Source organism: Chelonia mydas, chromosome 6, assembly GCF_015237465.2.
Source record: "Chelonia mydas isolate rCheMyd1 chromosome 6, rCheMyd1.pri.v2, whole genome shotgun sequence".
NCBI lineage: Eukaryota > Metazoa > Chordata > Testudines > Cheloniidae > Chelonia > Chelonia mydas.
The window spans coordinates 88,612,632-88,630,954 of record NC_051246.2 but is presented as its reverse complement, the minus strand read 5'-3'; the positions used below and the strand labels follow the sequence as shown (position 1 = coordinate 88,630,954).

Here is an 18,323-nt window from a genome sequence, read left to right as displayed (position 1 = left end):
ATAAAGGACTCTTATCCTGCAGCCCCTTACTCAGTTGACTAAAAGGTTACAGATTCAGTCCTAAAGACACTGTGGGACAAATTTTGGGATAAATCCCATTCTATTTCTTATGGAAGTAATCCAGTTTACTTCAGGGGGCTGCTTTATTAAGTAAAGGAAAAAGAATTTGGCCCTCTGCTCTCAGTTACACTCAGGCAATCCTATTGTAGGGGCAGAATTTGATTCACAGCTTTTAAAAACATAATTTTTATTCTTTCCTTCTCTGCCTTTTGCTTCTCTGATGTTTTCCCTGAATATGATCTTAATAATATATGGTTTCAGAGTAACAGCCGTGTTAGTCTGTATTCGCAAAAAGAAAAGGAGTACTTGTGGCACCTTAGAGACTAACCAATTTATTTGAGCATAAGCTTTCGTGAGCTACAGCTGAAGTGAGCTGTAGCTCACGAAAGCTTATGCTCAAATAAATTGGTTAGTCTCTAAGGTGCCACAAGTACTCCTTTTCTTTTTAATAATATATATTAGCATTAGGCTGGGTTATTATAGGTGTTTATAAGTCTGAGCCATTAACATTTGCAAGTATATCTTCTTGAGAAACTTGTTTTGTGTGCATTTTATTTTCTTTAGTGAAAGGTGTGTGTATATATAATTTACAGTTTTATAGTTTTTCTTTTCCATATTATGTGAAAAATGGAATACTTATTTTATTTTGATGGTTCTAAATAAAATTCTAGTCAATGTGATTTTACAACAAGAATTATATCTTTAGAGCTGTAAAATAGATTATTTGAAGTCAGACGGGGGCGGGGAATAGATCCCTCATAGTACACTCTGTCTTCTAGAGTATAATTTATAATGTATGTTTGTTTCCATTGGCGAGGACATACAATAAATATATTGGAACAGACTATTTTATGGTGGAATTAGGTTAGAGTTGTATTTTTTCCATGTGTTTAAGAAAATAGTAGAAATACTGTTAATTTCCAGGTTAATACTGAAGCACTTATGGTTTTTATTTTATAAATTATGAAGATTTGAAACTGTAAGGGGTAGAGAGGGAGTTGTGACCACCTGTGAAATTTGACTATGTACAACTTACGAATTCTCATTGATGTTATGAAGTCATTGTGAAATTATTATGTCACAGAATGCCTCTACGTGGATTCCACTATTTGCTCAGAGGGGCAGTAGCACATATGTTCCAGACGAGGGACAATGGAGAGTCATTAACCTTAATGACTGTGCTGTGACCAGACAATGAGTATGCTAAGGTGGTTAGCTGGAGCTGAGAGAAGCTAGTTCCTTCAACTTGTCTTCAGAGAGGGAGAATTGGAGAGTGGAACAGTCCCAAACAGGACAGAGGTGGGAAATCAGGGGTTTAAAAAGGACTCAGAAGGAACAATGGGGAAGGCTTTTGGAGGGACAGGAAGTTTTGGACAGGAACAAGGAAGAGGCAGGCATACTCTTGTAGCAAGGGGGTCCAGTTTAACTGTATGACTAACCAAGATCAGAGAAAACTAGCAGACCTAGAAAAGGCTCTATCATTCTGAGGAGAAGCTGTAAGCTGCAGGGGAAGGATGCAGGACACACCAGTAGGCTCTGCCCAAGCCCAGAGAACCTCCAGATTGGTGAGGAACCTAAGGCAGGAAAACACATATGGGTGTGTTTATTTTTTTATAGATATGTGTATCTCTTACATTAACTAAGTAAAGGGTAATGATCATAGAATATCAGGGTTGGAAGGGACCTCAGGAGGTCATCTAGTCCAACACCCTGCTCAAAGCAGGACCGATTCCCAATTAAATCATCCCAGCCAAGGCTTTGTCAACCCTGACCTTAAAAACTTCTAAGGAAGGAGATTCCACCACCTCCCTAGGTAACGCATTCCAGTGTTTCACCACCCTCCTAGTGAAAAAGTTTTTCCTAATATCCAACCTAAACCTCCCCAACTGCAACTTGAGACCATTACTCCTTGTTCTGTCATCTGCTACCACTGAGAACAGTCTAGATCCATCCTCTTTGGAACCCCCTTTCAGGTCGTTGAAAGCAGCTATCAAATCCCCCCTCATTCTTCTCTTCCGTAGTTTAAACATCCCTAGTTCCCTCAGCCTCTCCTCATAACTCATGTGTTCCAGGACCCTAATCATTTTTGTTGCCCTCCACTGGACTCTTTCCAATTTTTCCACATCCTTCTTGTAGTGTGGGGCCCAAAACTGGACACAGTACTCCAGATGAGGCCTCACCAGTGTCGAATAGAGGGGAACGATCACATCCCTCGATCTGCTGGCAATGCCCCTACTTATACATCCCAAAATGCCATTGGCCTTCTTGGCAACAAGGGCATGCTGTTGACTCATATCCAGCTTCTCATCCACTGTAACCCCTAGGCCCTTTTCTGCAGAACTGCTGCCGAGCCATTCGGTCCCTAGTCTGTAGCGGTGCATGGGATTCTTCCGTCCTAAGTGCAGGACTGTGCACTTGTCCTTGTTGAACCTCATCAGATTTCTTTTGGCCCAATCCTCCAATTTGTCTAGGTCCCTCTGTATCCTATCCCTACCCTCCAGCGTATCTACCTTTCCTCCCAGTTTAGTATCATTTGCACCCGCAGCAAGTTTGCAGTCCACACCATCCTCCAGATCATTTATGAAGATATTGAACAAAACCAGCTCCAGGACCGACCCTTGGGGCACTCCACTTGATACTGGCTGCCAACTAGACATGGAGCCATTGATCACTACCCGTTGAGCCCGACAATCTAGCCAGCTTTCTATCCACCTTATCGTCCATTCATCCAGCCCATACTTCTTTAACTTGCTGGCAAGAATACTGTGGGAGACAGTGTCAAAATCTTTGCTAAAGTCAAGGAACAACACGTTCACTGCTTTCCCTTCATCCACAGAACCAGTTATCTCGTCATAGAAGGCAATTAGATTAGTCAGGCATGACTTGCCCTTGGTGAATCCATGCTGACTGTTCCTGATCACTTTCCTCTCCTCTAAGTGCTTCAGAATTGATTCCTTGAGGACCTGCTCCATGATTTTTCCAGGGACTGAGGTGAGGCTGACTGGCCTGTAGTTCCCAGGATCCTCCTCCTTCCCTTTTTTAAAGATGGGTACTACGTTAGCCTTTTTCCAGTCGTCCAGGACTTCCCCGGATCGCCATGAGTTTTCAAAGATAATGGCCAATGGCTCTGCAATCACATCCGCCAACTCCTTTAGCACTCTCGGATGCAACGCATCCGGCCCCATGGACTTGTGCACGTCCAGCTTTTCTAAATAGTTCTAAATTTCTAAATGTTTTAGAATCTTGTAAAAGTCTGTTTTGTTGGCTCTCTATCATGTGGTCCTGAAGAGAAAGTGCAAACCAAGAGTGTCTACATGGCTGAAGTTCTGGGAAAGGGTGTGTTTAAGCTATGGGGAAGTCTGTGGGGTTAAAACTGGTCGAAGGGATAGGCAGTTGGACCATGGGGTCCCAGCTCTCAGGAGGGGTAATATACAGATCTACACCTCAAAAGTTTGCCTAGAGACCCAGCCGCTGGGACCCTGTTCTGATACAAAAGGCTTAAATAGCACTTGGGACCGAGTGAGGAGGACCCCCACTACAACAGTTTGGGGAGTGTTCAGCCAAAGAGAGCTCTACTTGAGCTATATGTGCTTCTATGGCCATGGCTAGGAACTCCAAATCTGAGTATGCTAACATTGAGGATAATAAAAGATTGAACCCCAAACTAGATATGAATTTTCTAGGTCAAGCCTACCTCCAGTAGAAAGCCTTGAATGCTCTGAAAGCTCCTTAGGTCTTACAATAGTGAAGCTGGCATCTATAAACTGTGTTATGTAAAGTATTTTTCTATAATCCAGAGACAGAGCTTCATATTCTCTTTGTCAAATATAGAAAATAGGAAAAGGTTGTTCTAAAGCTTTATCCATATTTTGGGAATCATGAAGATTAGTACATCACACAACAACTACCCTTTACACAGCAATAGTAAGTGTCTTTAACTGGCTGGATAGTCTGTATATTGAGCTTTGTAAGTACACCCTCTTGTATGATGATGTTACAAATATTTTTAAATTATTTTGTTTATCTAATTGTCCCAATAAGTGGAAGAGAGATATTACACAGGGGATCCCTCCACCAGCAGGGAGCAGGAGGCGGAAGAGACTGGATGCAGATTGTAGTGTATTGCTGCCCTTGTGAAAGCTAGACAAACCTAGGAAAGTTTCTGGTAGCTGTGCTCCCCTCCTGGCATGTGAAGACTACTATTGACCTATTCTCTGTCTTGTGTCAGCACCATACTGGAAAACTCTGGTGCTTTTTTTGTCTAATGCAATTTATAATCCATTTTATATTTTCTTCTTGTGGCACAGGTAGCCCAATGGACCACTTGTCTTCCTTATGCCCTAAGAAGAACTTCTCTTGTCCGTATGCTTTGTTCTTTCAATGTCCACGTGATTTAAAACAAAAGTACTTTGTATGCTTCTCTATTCTACTTTAGCTGATGGTTTGATGTCTTGGTGTGTGACCATGTGACTAATGTTGAAAAACCCTTATTAAGAAGAGTGGTAGTGAACTTTTTAATAGTACTATTCAGTCATAGAAGTTAGAGATGGAAATGACCTATTAGTCCATATCCCTGCCCATGCAGGATTGTTCCTTTTAATAATTTTATAAGTGTTTTTTAAATGTCCCAAGTAGTGAGGCTTTCACCACTTACTTGTGAGCCTATTTCACAGGCTATAGATTTAACTGTTAGGAAGTTGTCACATTTAGCCAGGCTTTCCAACTTGGAGTGTATTTTGCTTAGCTTCCTACTAATGAATGGTACTGTTACTCCAAATCAGATTATTAAATGGTAACAAATAATGGTCAAACTAGACATGTTAGGATTAGAGTAATGAGAAGTCAAAAGCTATTGCAGTGCAAATGTTTCATTATAAAATGCTTCTGGTCTTGTTGCAAATATAATTCTGGTCAAAGAATAAACTGTTTTTAAAACTATAAATTGTAAAAAAAAAAAAAAAAAAAAAAAAAAAAATCTAATAATTATTCTAAATATTAAGCAGGAAGGAAAATCTTCCTTGCTTCCAGTGAAAATAAATTGAAATGATGCTTTGACTATAATAGTCCACGCTACTAAAAATACATAATCCATCCCCATCTTGGAAAATTACGCCTTTGGCTTTTTATCTTCTGTTGTATGACTTTCCCTTTCTAAGGGTACATCTTCACTGCCCACCAGATTGGTGGGTAGTGATCGATCTATCGGGGATCAATTTATCGCGTCTCGTCTAGATGCGATAAATCGATCCCCGAATCGACGCATGTACTCCACCTCGGCAGGAAGAGTAAGTGGAGTCGATGGGGGAGCCGCCGCGGTCGACTCACCGCCATGACGACGGCCAGGTAAGTCGAACTAAGATACTTCGACTTCAGCTACGCGAATAGCGTAGCTGAAGTTGCGTATCTTAGTTCGAACCCGGCCCCAGGGTAGCCCAGGCCTGGGACATGGCCACTAATTCACTATTGGAGGGTAGTGTCCTTACTGTGAGACTGGAACAACACCATTGGTTTTTCAGAAACTTGTGCTTCTGTCATGCTGTCTGGAGTGGTTCACTCGTGTCTAATCTTTAACCTTTACAAACTCTCAATATCTAATTTAAACTTTTAACAGTGCTGGGGTTATAATCTATAAACCCAATTGACCCGTGGCATGTGAATCCTCCCAACTACGCCAGTTGTCAGTGTCTGGAGTGGTTCACAACTGAGAGTGCCAACCTCAGGGCAGATTGTCAAAAGGCAGGGCAGACACCCCAAACTGGTTGTGTGTTCTATAATTAAATTTCACCAACCCGGTAACAAATGTGACCTCCTGAAGCACTATAACAGTCTTACCATGGAGTCACAGACAGTCCCCATGGACATTCCAGTCTATCTTGTCACCCAGGCAAGCTGAACTTAGTGATAGTTGGTTGCCATACAAGAAAGATCACAAAAAATTCTGGTCGCTTCCAGGCCTAGGCAACAGCCATCGAACCTCTGTGTGGAGCATTCACATCTCGTTACATAGAGTGGAAAAGATTCTGGAATTAAAGGGTTGAGCTTTAATAAAGCATACCATCTTCACAGCATTGTCCAACACCTTTAAGTTGGGGGGCATGCTTTTGGCAGCAAGTGCTTCCCTATGTATACTGCACCCACATCACATTGGGAGTGACTGCTCTGATATTTGTCACTACTCCACTATTCCTACCAGTCATTGGCTTTGCTCTATTGGTGCAGATGCCAATACATCATGACCAGATGATGATATGTTGATTTTTGAAGCTGTCAAGCAACTGGAAAATCTCCTCTGGTGTTGTTCTGGTAGGCAGTGACTGGCAAAACAAAAAAGGTCTTCCTATATTGTACCTTCGTAAATGTACTGCACGTACACCAGAAGGTGAACTAAGCCTACCATGTCTGTGGATTCATCCAGCTGCAGAGCAAATTACTGTCCCCTAGTGACACAGTTCACTAACTGAGTTAGGACCTCACTGGCCATGTCATCAATTTGATGCAACACTGTGTTGTTTGATAATGACTGAATTAATTTTTGGGCCTTGTCTCCAAGCATAGTGCTTTCTATGTCTGCAGCCACAGGTAATATTAATTCCTCTGCTATGGTGGGAGGTTTTCCTGACTTTCCAACTCTGTAACTCACTAAGTATGATGCTTCAAGGGTCTTAATGTAGTTAGCAGCAGAGCACAAAACTTTCTTGCTCACCCATTATCTGCACCTACATCTGCTTGAAAAATTCTGCTGGTTTGTCCTTGTGGTGTTCATTTTTTTTTTCCAAGTGTCTGCATAGAAGAGATGATTTTAGGCTGTTAGTCGACAGGACTTCACCATATAACACACGCTGCGGCTGAGTGTATTCACTGTCGCCAGTCTAAGAAAATCCCTTTTTGTTGTAGTTTTCGTCATGTTTATGTCTGTTTGAGATAGATCCTGTGTTGTCCCTGGTGTCAATGTTTTGCTTCATAGGTTGAGAGCCACATGTTGAGTCAATAGTCATTGTCTCACCAGCAATTTCAGCAAGTGCACTTGCACTAACAAGACAAATTTCATCACTTTGCGTTTTATCACTGATACTTTGTGTGTTCTTAACACTACCTGTCTTTAGCCATCTATCTATATTTCACTGTTATGTAAAGATATAGTTATAGTGTGAAGTGTACAACCAAAAAAAGACCCCTAAGTTCTGAGCTCAGGTAGACTGGACAATTGCTGGGTAACTGAACCTGAGCTGTACAGTGATTGGAGGTGAGGGCTCTGTACGTCAGAAGCTGTGTATCTGTGTGCTCATTGGTCCATCCCAAAGTAAATTAACTATCATATTTTATATAACAAATTACCACTGAGCCTATTATGAAAATGCAATAAATAAAATTATTAATACATAAAATCCACCATTACATAATTTCTCCCATGTAGCCCCCTGGAGATGTCTTACATCGCATACAACAGTTTGAGAACCCCGGCAATATACCATGTTATATACAGACTTGCAGTCTTTTGATTTTTTTTTACAAATAATACCTTTTCATGCAAGGCATTATAAAAGACTGCTAACATATTTCATTAAAGAAAACATTTTCTGAGCAAATATTCAGTTAATTTGGAAGAGTTTCAATGTAATCTTGTTTCATAAACTGGTTGGAAGAGCAAAGCAATATCTAATACTCAACGCAATAGGATTTCTCTGTCCGTCCTTCTGTAATGCGATAACTTGCATGCCATACAAGATCAACTACCGAATTTAAAGGGATGTTCTAGGCACCAGTGGGCAGAACCCTACTGATTGATGGACAAAAACGAAAAGAGGGATTTGGGGGGCACATAGCCCCTGACATCTGGTTACCAGAGCCAGCAATTCCATCTGCCTGTGTAATTTTCTATAGATCAAAGAACCTCTTATTGGAGTCATTAACACCTGAAATAGAGGGGGATGAGAGGGTGGTATGCAGAGTGCTGTGGGGGGAGGAGGTGGAATGAAGTAATGCAAGGAGCTCCTGGTGTGTGCAATGTACTTGGCCTACAGAATCAACAATGTGTGCAACCCTCTCGTATTCTTAGTATGAAATGTTTCGTTGGATTGTGCTGGTATAATTGTCTCAGATCCAGATTCCCTGACAGGTTACTTATGTGAATATTTGTGTAAAAGAAACCTAGTAGCAGTGCAGTTATACATATGGAACCAAGTCATAAGCATCATCTTGCTGGGTGTAGCTGAGGCAGCCAACCTGGATTCATATCAGGTATCTGTCTAATCACATGACATGCATAGGGGCAACCTACCCTATTCTGTGCTGGGCATCTGCAGAAGATTAAAAACAACAACAAAACAGAAGAACCACAGTCATTTAAAAAAAAAAAGTTGAAAAACTTTAAACAATGCTGATAGTGCACAATCCAGAGACCAGTGAAAGAACAACTGAACTTTAAGATAAACATATTTTGTAAATGGAAGAGGGGCAATGAGGAACAAACATTAGAACTTGTGGCTCAGTGGCCATGTCTTCTTAAAATTGCCTTTAGGAGTTGTTTTGATGTAATAAATCTGTCCTGGCAGCAGTGAATGAAGGGACAGCCACAGCATCTCTGGGCTATCACTGGCCTCTCCCACTTCACCCCATCCTTTCTTTGATTGAATCCAGAGTATCCTAACATGTTCCAGGATTAACCAGATGACTTAAATTTAATTCTCTATTCAGTCCACATAGGACATTAGACAAAAAAGTCCCAGAAACTTGCTACAAAGGCTCTGGCCACCTTGCAAATTCAACATCCTTTTGGCACAGAAGATAGATTGATGCCTAATTTTCAGGAAAGTTGATCTTTGCATTTTCTGAAATTCTAGTAGGCACCCCCAATAATTCTATCCCATTGAGGGGAAATTAACCCTCTGGACAGGGCGCACTGCCTAAAGTGCTGATATTGTGTGTGATGGACAGTGCTCTATGGCAGCATCACCTAATGGTTAGGCTACTAGGTTTCTACTTGTCCTACCTCCAATGTCTCTCACTGGCCATTGTCACATGCTGTGGCAGCCTGCCTTTTGGTGGGTGTTGACTCAATCCTCTGGTCAGGTAATCAATTATCCTTAATCCTCTCTGTAGTAAAAGAATCCCCAGGAAGATATGGGGTCCCACACCCTGACCACTGTGGGGGATTATCACTCCATCTATTGACCCCTGCAGGTGTCCAGTCCCCCAGCCACACAGTTTTCAAAGTCTTTACCCTGCCCTTGCTTCACCAAGGAGAAATCTGGAAGTGAAGGGTAACTACAGGGGTTGGTAGGGTAACTTCATAACTACGGGGGTTGGTAGGGAGCCTCGGCCCTCCTACTCTACTGGGCTCCAGCCCAGGACACTCTAAGAGGCAACAATGTCCAGCACCCAGGAGTGTCTTAAGGCTGCCTCCCTTGGCCACCTTCTACTACCCACTCTCCTGCCAAAGTCTTACAGTTTGATGCAAAGTAGTAAAGAAAGTAGTAAAGAAAAAGAGTAACTGAACCTTCAGCCCCTCTGGGCTCAGCAGGCAGGAGCTCGCAGGGTAGGTCTCTCTCTTTCTTTGCCCTAGCTGATTCCCTTTAAGTTCGACCTGCAGCTCGAGCATTCTCTGCAGGTGTGGATGGGATGGTTGGCCTTGACCCAGAGTTTCTCCTTTGAACTCCTTCAGTTCCAGGGTGGGGTTTATATACCCCATTACACTGTGAAATAAATACTAAAAAGTGAATCGTGAAACGTGCTTTTTGGCGAATTGATTGTGCCCATGTAGCACAAACCATACCACTGTTTCCAAAGCCAGATGTACCAAAGCCAGGTGCACGCTCACCTCCTGTCAACTGTTGCCCTTGTTAGGCAGGTCTGCAGTGGCGCAGGCCTCCAGCTAAGTCACACAGTCAAATGCATGAACGAACCCGTTCTGGGGTAAAAGGTCCAACAGGGCCTGTCCTTGTGCCCTTGGTAATGTCTTTAGCCTTGTCTCTGGACTCAGTCCTTAGCCTCTTCGGGGCTAGCTTTAATTCCATGCCTGCCCTGGTATAGAGCAGTGCCCCTAGGGCTTTCTCCCTGGGGACTCCTTGCCTTCATCAATTCTTATCGCCCCAGCTCTCCAGCCTGCTCACTCCTTCAAGTTCAGTCCCCTTCTGGGAGTAACAAAGTTCAACAAATGGTTTGCCTTCTGCATGGTCTTCAGCTCTGTCCTTGAGCCCCTTTAAATTCTAGCTTTCTTGGGCTTCTAAACAACATCTTCTCCTTCTCAGGGCTTTGGCCACTCTGTTTTGTGGGGACCCAGGCCTGTCCACTTTTCCAGGTCCCAACCCAGGGACCCTTCAAATAGCAGCCATGTGTTGCTTTCTTTAATTACTACTGCATCTCCTGGGCTGCCTCCCACTCTGTCCCATCACCTTCTTTGTTTCTCTGACTGTTCCCTGTTTGAGCAGGATCTCTCCCAGGCCTCCTTGCCTGGAGAGTTTCTCTGTCCTGACGTCTCAGGGTCTTCTCTCAGGCCTCTTTGCCTGGAGAGCTTCCCAGTCCTGTCCCTGCTTGAGCAGGGTTTCTGTCAGTCTGTTTACTTGTGGAATTTCACAGCCTTTTAGTCCTCCTTCATTCTTCTGGTGCCAGCCAACAACTGACCTGTTCAAGCCCTCCTTTTAACTGAGCCTACTGGGCTCTGATTGGCAGTTTCCCTGCAGCCTTTCTAGGCAGGCCTAGAGGACCCACCTTTACTGCTCCTATTCTGGGACAGGGTATGGTAGGACTGGGAGGCCTCCTGCAGGGGGCCTCAAAAGCCCCAGTACACCCCAATAATATCATGACATACTGCACCAACCTGACAGAAAACATATATGGATATGGTGTAACCATTCTTGAGGTAACAAGCTGATTCTCAGTCTTCGGAATCTCCCTGCCTCCCTATATCCTAGGGTGGGCTATTAATTAGAGACTGTTGGGATTCAGTCCCAAATATTATGTTCTAGCTAACAGCCACATTATAGACATTGTAGTATCTAATGTGGCTATTGTATTGGGTGCAGCTCCATATGCTGCCACTGGGGACACCTGGAGGGCTTGTAGCTTCTTCTGCCCATGTTGATTCCAGTGGTTGTAATCCTGGTGTCAACCCAACTCACCACATTATATGCTTTCAAGGCCACAGAGCAGGGAATGCGGGCTTGTGAGGGGCTAATTCAATTGAATTCCACAGAAACAAGGTACGGAGCTAACTGCACATGCTCCCTTCAATCACTGCTCCATTCCTTGTGCTGTCTTTGCTCTTGCTTCAGGGGAAAGAGGGGCTGGCAGGAGGGAAAAACTTTTGAGTCTCGAGAAGTCTGTTTTTCGTTTTTTGGTAAGTATAAGGGTTGGGGGCGGGGGGTGAGTTGCGCCAGCAAGGATTTTGAGTAGGGCTGATAAAAAATATTTTTCCATGGAAAATTTAGATTTTTTTTTTTTCATCAAAAGATTTCAATTTGGAAATGTTGCTGTATTGTCTAATAGGAGTTTTAACATGGGTACCTCATGCTCCAATTCTCCTGCATAGGCTAGGCTCCCCGGCTGGACTACATCTCCCATGGTGCATCATGGTCTCTGTATCAGGATTTTGAGTAGAGGTGTCTTGGGAGATGTAGATCAATCACACAGCCCAGTCCTTTGAGGAGAATGGGGAACATGAGACAACTGAACTACAACTCCCAAGAGACACTGTGGCTGCATATCCAAATTGAAATATTTTTGTTCAGGAAAGAAATATTTCTTCATCTTTTTATGAAAACATTAAATTTTCCATGGAAAGTGAATCTTTCCATCAATTTTTTTTTCTATTTGAAAAAAATTTTCAGTGGCAAATGTTCAACTAGACCTAATTTAGCGACAGGACGGAGGGTCTGAGCTGTCAGTAGATGCTGAACATTGGGTGGGAAGGGGAGTTGAGTGTGTTCTGAACCTGCTGGGATGAGGGGGTTGAGGTTGGAGGGTTTGAGTTGGGTTGGGTTGGGTTGTCAGAGTTAATGGTAGGTGAATGTGTGGGGGCGTGTTGGTAGAATGGGCTGTGTGTGTTCATGAATTTTGGTAGTATATATAGGTAAGGAGGAAAAAGGAACATAAGAGTTACATTGGAAGGGGGAGAGTGAGTGGAAGGGGCATTGGTTTGGAGAAAAAAGTAACGATTTTCTTCCATCCTGTTTACAGTAATGTGTCCCACGTTTTCATTATGGAAGGGGAAGTATGGTGGCAGAGGGAGTGTATGTATCCTTTTCTTCCCCTTTAACTACCAGCTTTCCTGTACCTCTATCAAAACCCTTCTCAAAGACACTCCCACCAAAGCAGACCATCCCAGCAATTCACTAGAACAATTCGGAACAAAACAGAGTTAGTCCCATGAAGAAGTAGCAAAGCAGAAAGTTCAAAGGAGAAGTGATTGAAGAGTCTCTCCTCTTAATTCTCAGTTTTCCCGTTGCATATATAACCACCCCAGGGAAGATGGATACAGTAGAAGAAAAGACTTAAAGTAGGGGAAAAAAATTAAAATAACAAAGAAACAAACAAAAACAACCCTGTTGAAAATAGCGCCTGTAGCTACTACATATTTAAGGTGATATTGGAAGTTCCCTTTCTATGCTTGCTCTCATGCATGCAACAGTTAACGCTGTTCCTAGTACAGCCTCTCTCAGCATAAACTGTTACTGGATTTGAAAAGAACTATTACACTGCCTTTACACACAATCCTAGCATTCTGAGGTAGAAAAGAGGTCATTTCATTCTCCCTTCTGCAGGATTTGGAACCATTACTGAAATAATGAAGAATTTCTCAGTTAAAGGATTGAATATAAAGGCTTGTAGTCAGATGAAGGAGGAATCCACATTTAATTACTCATGTACTTGAATAAATTAAAAAATATATTTTCATTATCCTTTTAAGATTGGAAGTAACACTGGGATTTTTTCAACAGTTCAGAAGAATTCTGAGTGTTAAGATTCCTCTTTTGCTCTTCCTCCTGAAAAGCTATCATTTTATCTGTAGCACATATGGAGAAGTCTAGCTAGAATGTAGGCGAGCCAGAGCTGCTCCCTTATCTGGCCCCTTCAGAGCATAGCCTCTGTGTTTGCTTGATCCAAATTGACAGGCTAGTGTCTTAGTCCCATAGCCTATGAAATGAGTGCTAAAACGATCTATATTAAGCAGAAAGAGAACACGAAATTTATAAGCCAAAAAATCCAAGATTTGAGCTCTACCAAAAAAATCAATACTTGCATTTATAGATGCAGAATGTTAATTACCTAGTATCAATACTACAATAAATGAGCATGCATCATTTAGATCTGTTGTTGCATCATTTCATCTAAATGTGTAGTACATTGCCAGCAGCCAGTATGCTGACTGAAAACTGTCACAACAGTGATCACTACAATCTGGGAGTTAAGTTTGACTAAAACATATGTCTTCAATTTTAATAGCTCAGCTTCCCAGATGCCCTAGAGGAGAATATTGCCTGAGAAGGAGCTTTTCATGTAAGAATAATTTGTGTTAAGTAGCTCAGTGATCTGTTTGTTAGGTTAGAGCTGACAGTTTGTTTATATTTCTAAAGGGGTATGATGAATGGGAGAGAAGTTGATGCTAATTAGCCTAAATTGTTCCTAAGAATGCGGAGAACTTTGCCAGTTTCATTGTTTCTGTTTCTTTGCACATTTTCAATAATTGAATGGAGCTCAGACCATTCATCATAATTTCAGGCAAGATGGAAATAAATGAATATAGCACGGGCCAGCCTGTGCGATGGAAGATGTCACTTTAGAGGTCAATTAGGTAAGACATCAACGGGGAACTGATGCAGCATTTTCTAATCCATTTTGTATAAATATAGCAAACATGAGCATTTTCATCTAAGAAATTTATTCTCTCTGTCATTACACTAGTATACAATATTAATACTTGGAAAGCTTTTTTTTTCCTTATTAACATGATGTTTCTTTGTTTTTGGAGCTTAATTATAATGCCACGATGTGGACCTGTAACATTATATATGAGACAACTTGCTACTTTTCAGTGTGCTGTTTATCAGTTACAATAAAACCAACAAATCTGCTGTTGGGAAATCTAAAGCATGGTATGGTCAAGTGTGATTTGCAGAAGATGTTTGCAAAAGGGCCTGAAAATAATGAGTTGTCTGGCATAGTTAATAATGAAGAACCATTTAATACTGTTCAGTGAGTTTATTTTCTACATATTGTACTATGTATCAATATTACCCTTTGTTTTAGATTTGGGGATCATAACTTTTTCAGCTCGAATTCAAAACATCCTTTACATACATAAATAGATAATTTTATAAGAACATATAATTGAGCACTTTCCCTAGCAAACTAAATCTAAATTTAGAAAAACCTACCAATGTCAAGTTTTTAGGCTTTATTCAATACCATTCTTTTTTAATTTATGCACATATAATACCACAGGAAGAGATGGTATAAATTTGTGGACTGTGGAGAATGAGTGAACATTTTTGAATCAGGATCTTTAAAAGGGGTGAAATTTGAGTATGATTAAGTTAGGAAAAAGGCTCGCTTACGGCGGAAGTCAGAGACTCTGTATACATTATAGGCATGTCATGGCTTTTAAAAAGTTATGTTAGACTTCTATACAAATTGTGAAAGAATTTGTATAACCCCAAACAAAATTCCGTGTGGTTCTAAACTCTTACAACAGCACAACATGAAGTAAAATAAAAAGGAGTGAAATGATAATAGTAGTTAGTATTCAGATCAGGAGTGAGCCTTGCTGTAGGGCAGTCTGGTAGTTTACACTGCATGGGTGTTTTGCTGGTCACTAATTTTCTCGGAAGGAAATGATCCCATGGCTTATGCTATCCACGTTTGTGCATATTTGCCCTATAATTGGCATTTATTAAGGAGACTTTTGGTTTGATGGATGACTGTCAGGTTATAGCCTGCTAGCTTTGATGCAGATTGCTTTTGCATGAGGGTGTTTTTTTTTTGGTTTTTTTTTTTTTACATTAACTCATTAGAACTCTGGTCTGCTTCAACATGCTCTTTATTTACCTCCCGATAATTAAGATTTTTGAACCACAGGTTTCAAGAGACTTAGCAGAGTTTTAGTCAAGTACTGATATTTCTAATTTTGAGGGAAAGAAAAGCATGTAGTAGAAAAAAATAGATGAACTGTGAACTGAAAAGTTTTAAAATTATAAATTGTAATATGACCTTAATTAGATGTCAGCTTAATTAGTTGCCTTTGAAATGTTAAGCCACTTGCTAAATATCTTAAAATTATAGCATTAACTTCCTTGTACCTAAGCTTCCTTTTAAAAAAACAAACAAAACAAAACCAAAACAACCTCATAAAATCAGCAGGTATAGTAATATTTTCACAGCAGGTTGATATAAAATGAGCATTCAACAAATCTTAATTTGGATGTCTGAGGCACATTAGCAATTTCTTCAGTGCTGACTTAGTAGCCTCTCTTGTAATATATTTGGAATACAGTACTGTTAGGATATTAGCTACAACATTATTGGTAAAATGGTTAAAACAAAATGATATGGATTTTGAAATGTTTTCTGGTTAACAGCCTTTATAGTCAGTCCCATAAGCATTTTTTGTTTTGACAGACCGAGAAAAGCATATAAAAGAAATATAAGTTTTCTGCATTAACAATGTCAGGTTGAGGTGCATAATTTTAATGCAAAAACAGATAATTAAAATGATAAATGGATGTTTCAAAAAATAAATAAAATATGCTCTTGAGAATAACAGTGAACCAATCCATGGCTGCTCTGTTGCACAAAGTAAAATCTCAATCTTTAATATGAGAAATCAGTGGAAAATTCAGCATGTTAAATGCTCTTTGTGGAGTTACTTTTATGGATGCTTTATAACAATCAATTGGAGCAGGAAAAATGCTATTTTTAAGAACATGCTGTTATCAGTTTTGTATGATCTATATTTTGGTTTGGTTTTTGTATTAATTAATATTCTTGAATATTGAACATATATGTGGATCAAATTATTTTGCCAATAGTTGAATGTTGTGTTTTTTCATAGTACTTTTTAGACAAAGGTCTGATATATTATGTTACAAGTTGCTTTTTATAAGACACACGCAACTGTAGAAACAACTACATTCAAATACAAAATTGGATCACGATTTTGAAAACATTCAGGATTGTTCAGATTTGTGATTTCACTCAGCCAATTGCAGAGATTCTATATGGCACAACCACAAAATTTGGGTCTTTATTCCCTGTAATTCAGGAAGGTTTGCTTGGATCTGAAATTTCTGTTTGGGCCCATCACAAAGAAAAAATATTAATTTGGTCCCAATCTTGCAAATGATTACAATGCTTAACTTTTTACTCATTTGAATAACTTTACTGAAGTCAATGGAGAAAAATTAAGCATGTGTTAAGAGTTTGCAGGATTATAGCCTTTGTTGCTTGTATGTTAGTTATCTGATTCCATATGTCTGTTTGTGAGTAGGGCTGATCAAATTATTTGTTGCAAATAAATTATCTGACAAATCCAACACTTTTTTGTGAATGAAATGTTTACAAGCAGACTGATTTTTTCTTAATAAATGTATTTTCTCTTCATAATTATTTAAGCAATTTGTGAATAATTTTCAGCCTTTGGATTGCTTGAGAAGATTACTTTGACTCTTCAATATTCCTACTGTGTGAGTGGTCATATCAGGCATGTGGTATTGTTTCTGCTTCTAATTGGATGTTTCTGCTCCTAACTCAATGACTGAGATGTCTTAAAGGAGAATGGTGACAAACAAATGGCAAATACTCTTTGTGTGTGGATATTAGTATTTACATGAAGAACAGCCATGTTCACCAAACATAATTCTGTTCACATCAATGTTTATAAATATTATTAAAAGGTGTAGAAAATGACACTAACCAACTCTAATAGTTTGGTTCAGTTAATGTAGAAGTGAACTCACTGTGATCCTTGCCCAGAAGTAGCAGTGGGTGGGGAAGAATGGATTTGGCCGGAGTATGTTTACCCATATGTGCCGATGTTAAATATCTTTTGTCCTTGATTTTAACTTTGACAAAGACCTTTGTGGGAATTCATACTGTCTTAACTTTTGCAGGGGAATGTAAACTGTCGGTTATGTATTCCATACATCCTCCTAGGTTAAAGTTTTAAATGCTGTTATATAATAAAATAAACTGTGAGAACACAGAATCAAAAGTACCTGCTGTTCAGTGAGCATGTTGTATTCCAAAGGGGTGCTATCAAATGGCTAATGCCCCAGATCTGACCAGCTTTAAGCATTGTTGCAATCTGGTGACAGCAGTGGGCAGATATGCCCCTCCCCATGCCCAAATTCTGCAACTCAGCTGGAAAAAAATGTATTGTAATTGTACTTCAGTAGGAAATAGTGAAGATTTGGGGGCATATAATGAGCTGCAAGCCATGTGCTTTGGCATTTCTGCATGATCTTCCCCTGTTCCACCAAGTACATGAATAATGTGGTAATAGGATTAGGATAAACCAATATTATATTGTCCGGCTATACCGAAAGAAGGACAGGAGACTTTTGACATCGGTTTAATCCAGGGATCGGCAACCTTTGGCATGCAGCCCACCAGGGTAAGCCCCCTGGTGGGCAGGGCCAGTTTGTTTACCTGCCGCGTCTGCAGCTTCGGCCAATTGCAGCTCCCACTGAACCCTGGTGGGCCGCGCGCCAAAGTTTGCCGATCCCTGGTTTAATCAGTCTGCAACTTTATTATTAGATGTCTGGGACTACCCAGCAGATAAAAGTGTACAGTGCAGATAACCCGCATGTTTTTTCTGTAATTATCCAGGGGGCTTCTGCCAGCCCCCCTCCTTTTCCATCCAGAACCCTCCAGCAAATCCATTGCTGGGACCTTATCATCCATGCCCCCTTGTAGGAGGGTCAAGGTGAGCTATAAGAACGGGGAGTTGGCTCCCTGCCATACCAACCATAGGAGTCCCTCACCACTCCCTGTTCATTCCTTTAACAAACACCTCTTTTTAAGTCCTTTACCAAGACATTTATCCGGTCACTGTATACCTTCCCTATGGAGTACCTGCCCTGGACATCCGCCTTACACTTAAATAATGAGTTGCGACATATAGCCTACCGCCTGTCATGCCATGCATGAACAGAGCCCTTGCTGAACCTGCTGTGGGGAAGATGAAAAAACCCCAACTGCCCCCAGGCCAATATGGTGGTAAGGGAAAAATTCCTTCCCAGCCCCCCTAAAAAAGGGGCAGCTAGCATAAT

The 18,323-nt window shown here is 40.8% G+C and overlaps 1 protein-coding gene and 1 long non-coding RNA gene across 16 annotated transcripts in view; both read left to right on the top strand.

The window, feature by feature from the left end:
- LOC122466375 overlaps nucleotides 1–1,765 on the top strand; it is a 29,934-nt gene extending 28,169 nt beyond the window's left edge. The window contains exon 3 of the long non-coding RNA XR_006291810.1: nucleotides 985–1,765. This is a non-coding gene — a long non-coding RNA (uncharacterized LOC122466375). The remainder of the gene's footprint in view (nucleotides 1–984) is intronic.
- Nucleotides 1–18,323, top strand: part of SLC25A21 (solute carrier family 25 member 21) — a 373,699-nt gene that overhangs the window by 52,733 nt on the left and 302,643 nt on the right. For 3 of the 15 annotated variants that reach the window (XM_037900647.1, XM_037900642.1, XM_037900635.1), the window contains exon 1: nucleotides 13,467–13,554. The exons of the other annotated variants lie outside the window; for them this stretch is intronic. In XM_037900647.1, coding sequence (XP_037756575.1) covers nucleotides 13,482–13,554 — 73 coding nt within the window. In that variant the 5' untranslated portion in view covers nucleotides 13,467–13,481. Of the gene's footprint in view, nucleotides 1–13,466; nucleotides 13,555–18,323 lie in introns of those variants that run through there. 15 annotated transcript variants of the gene reach the window in all.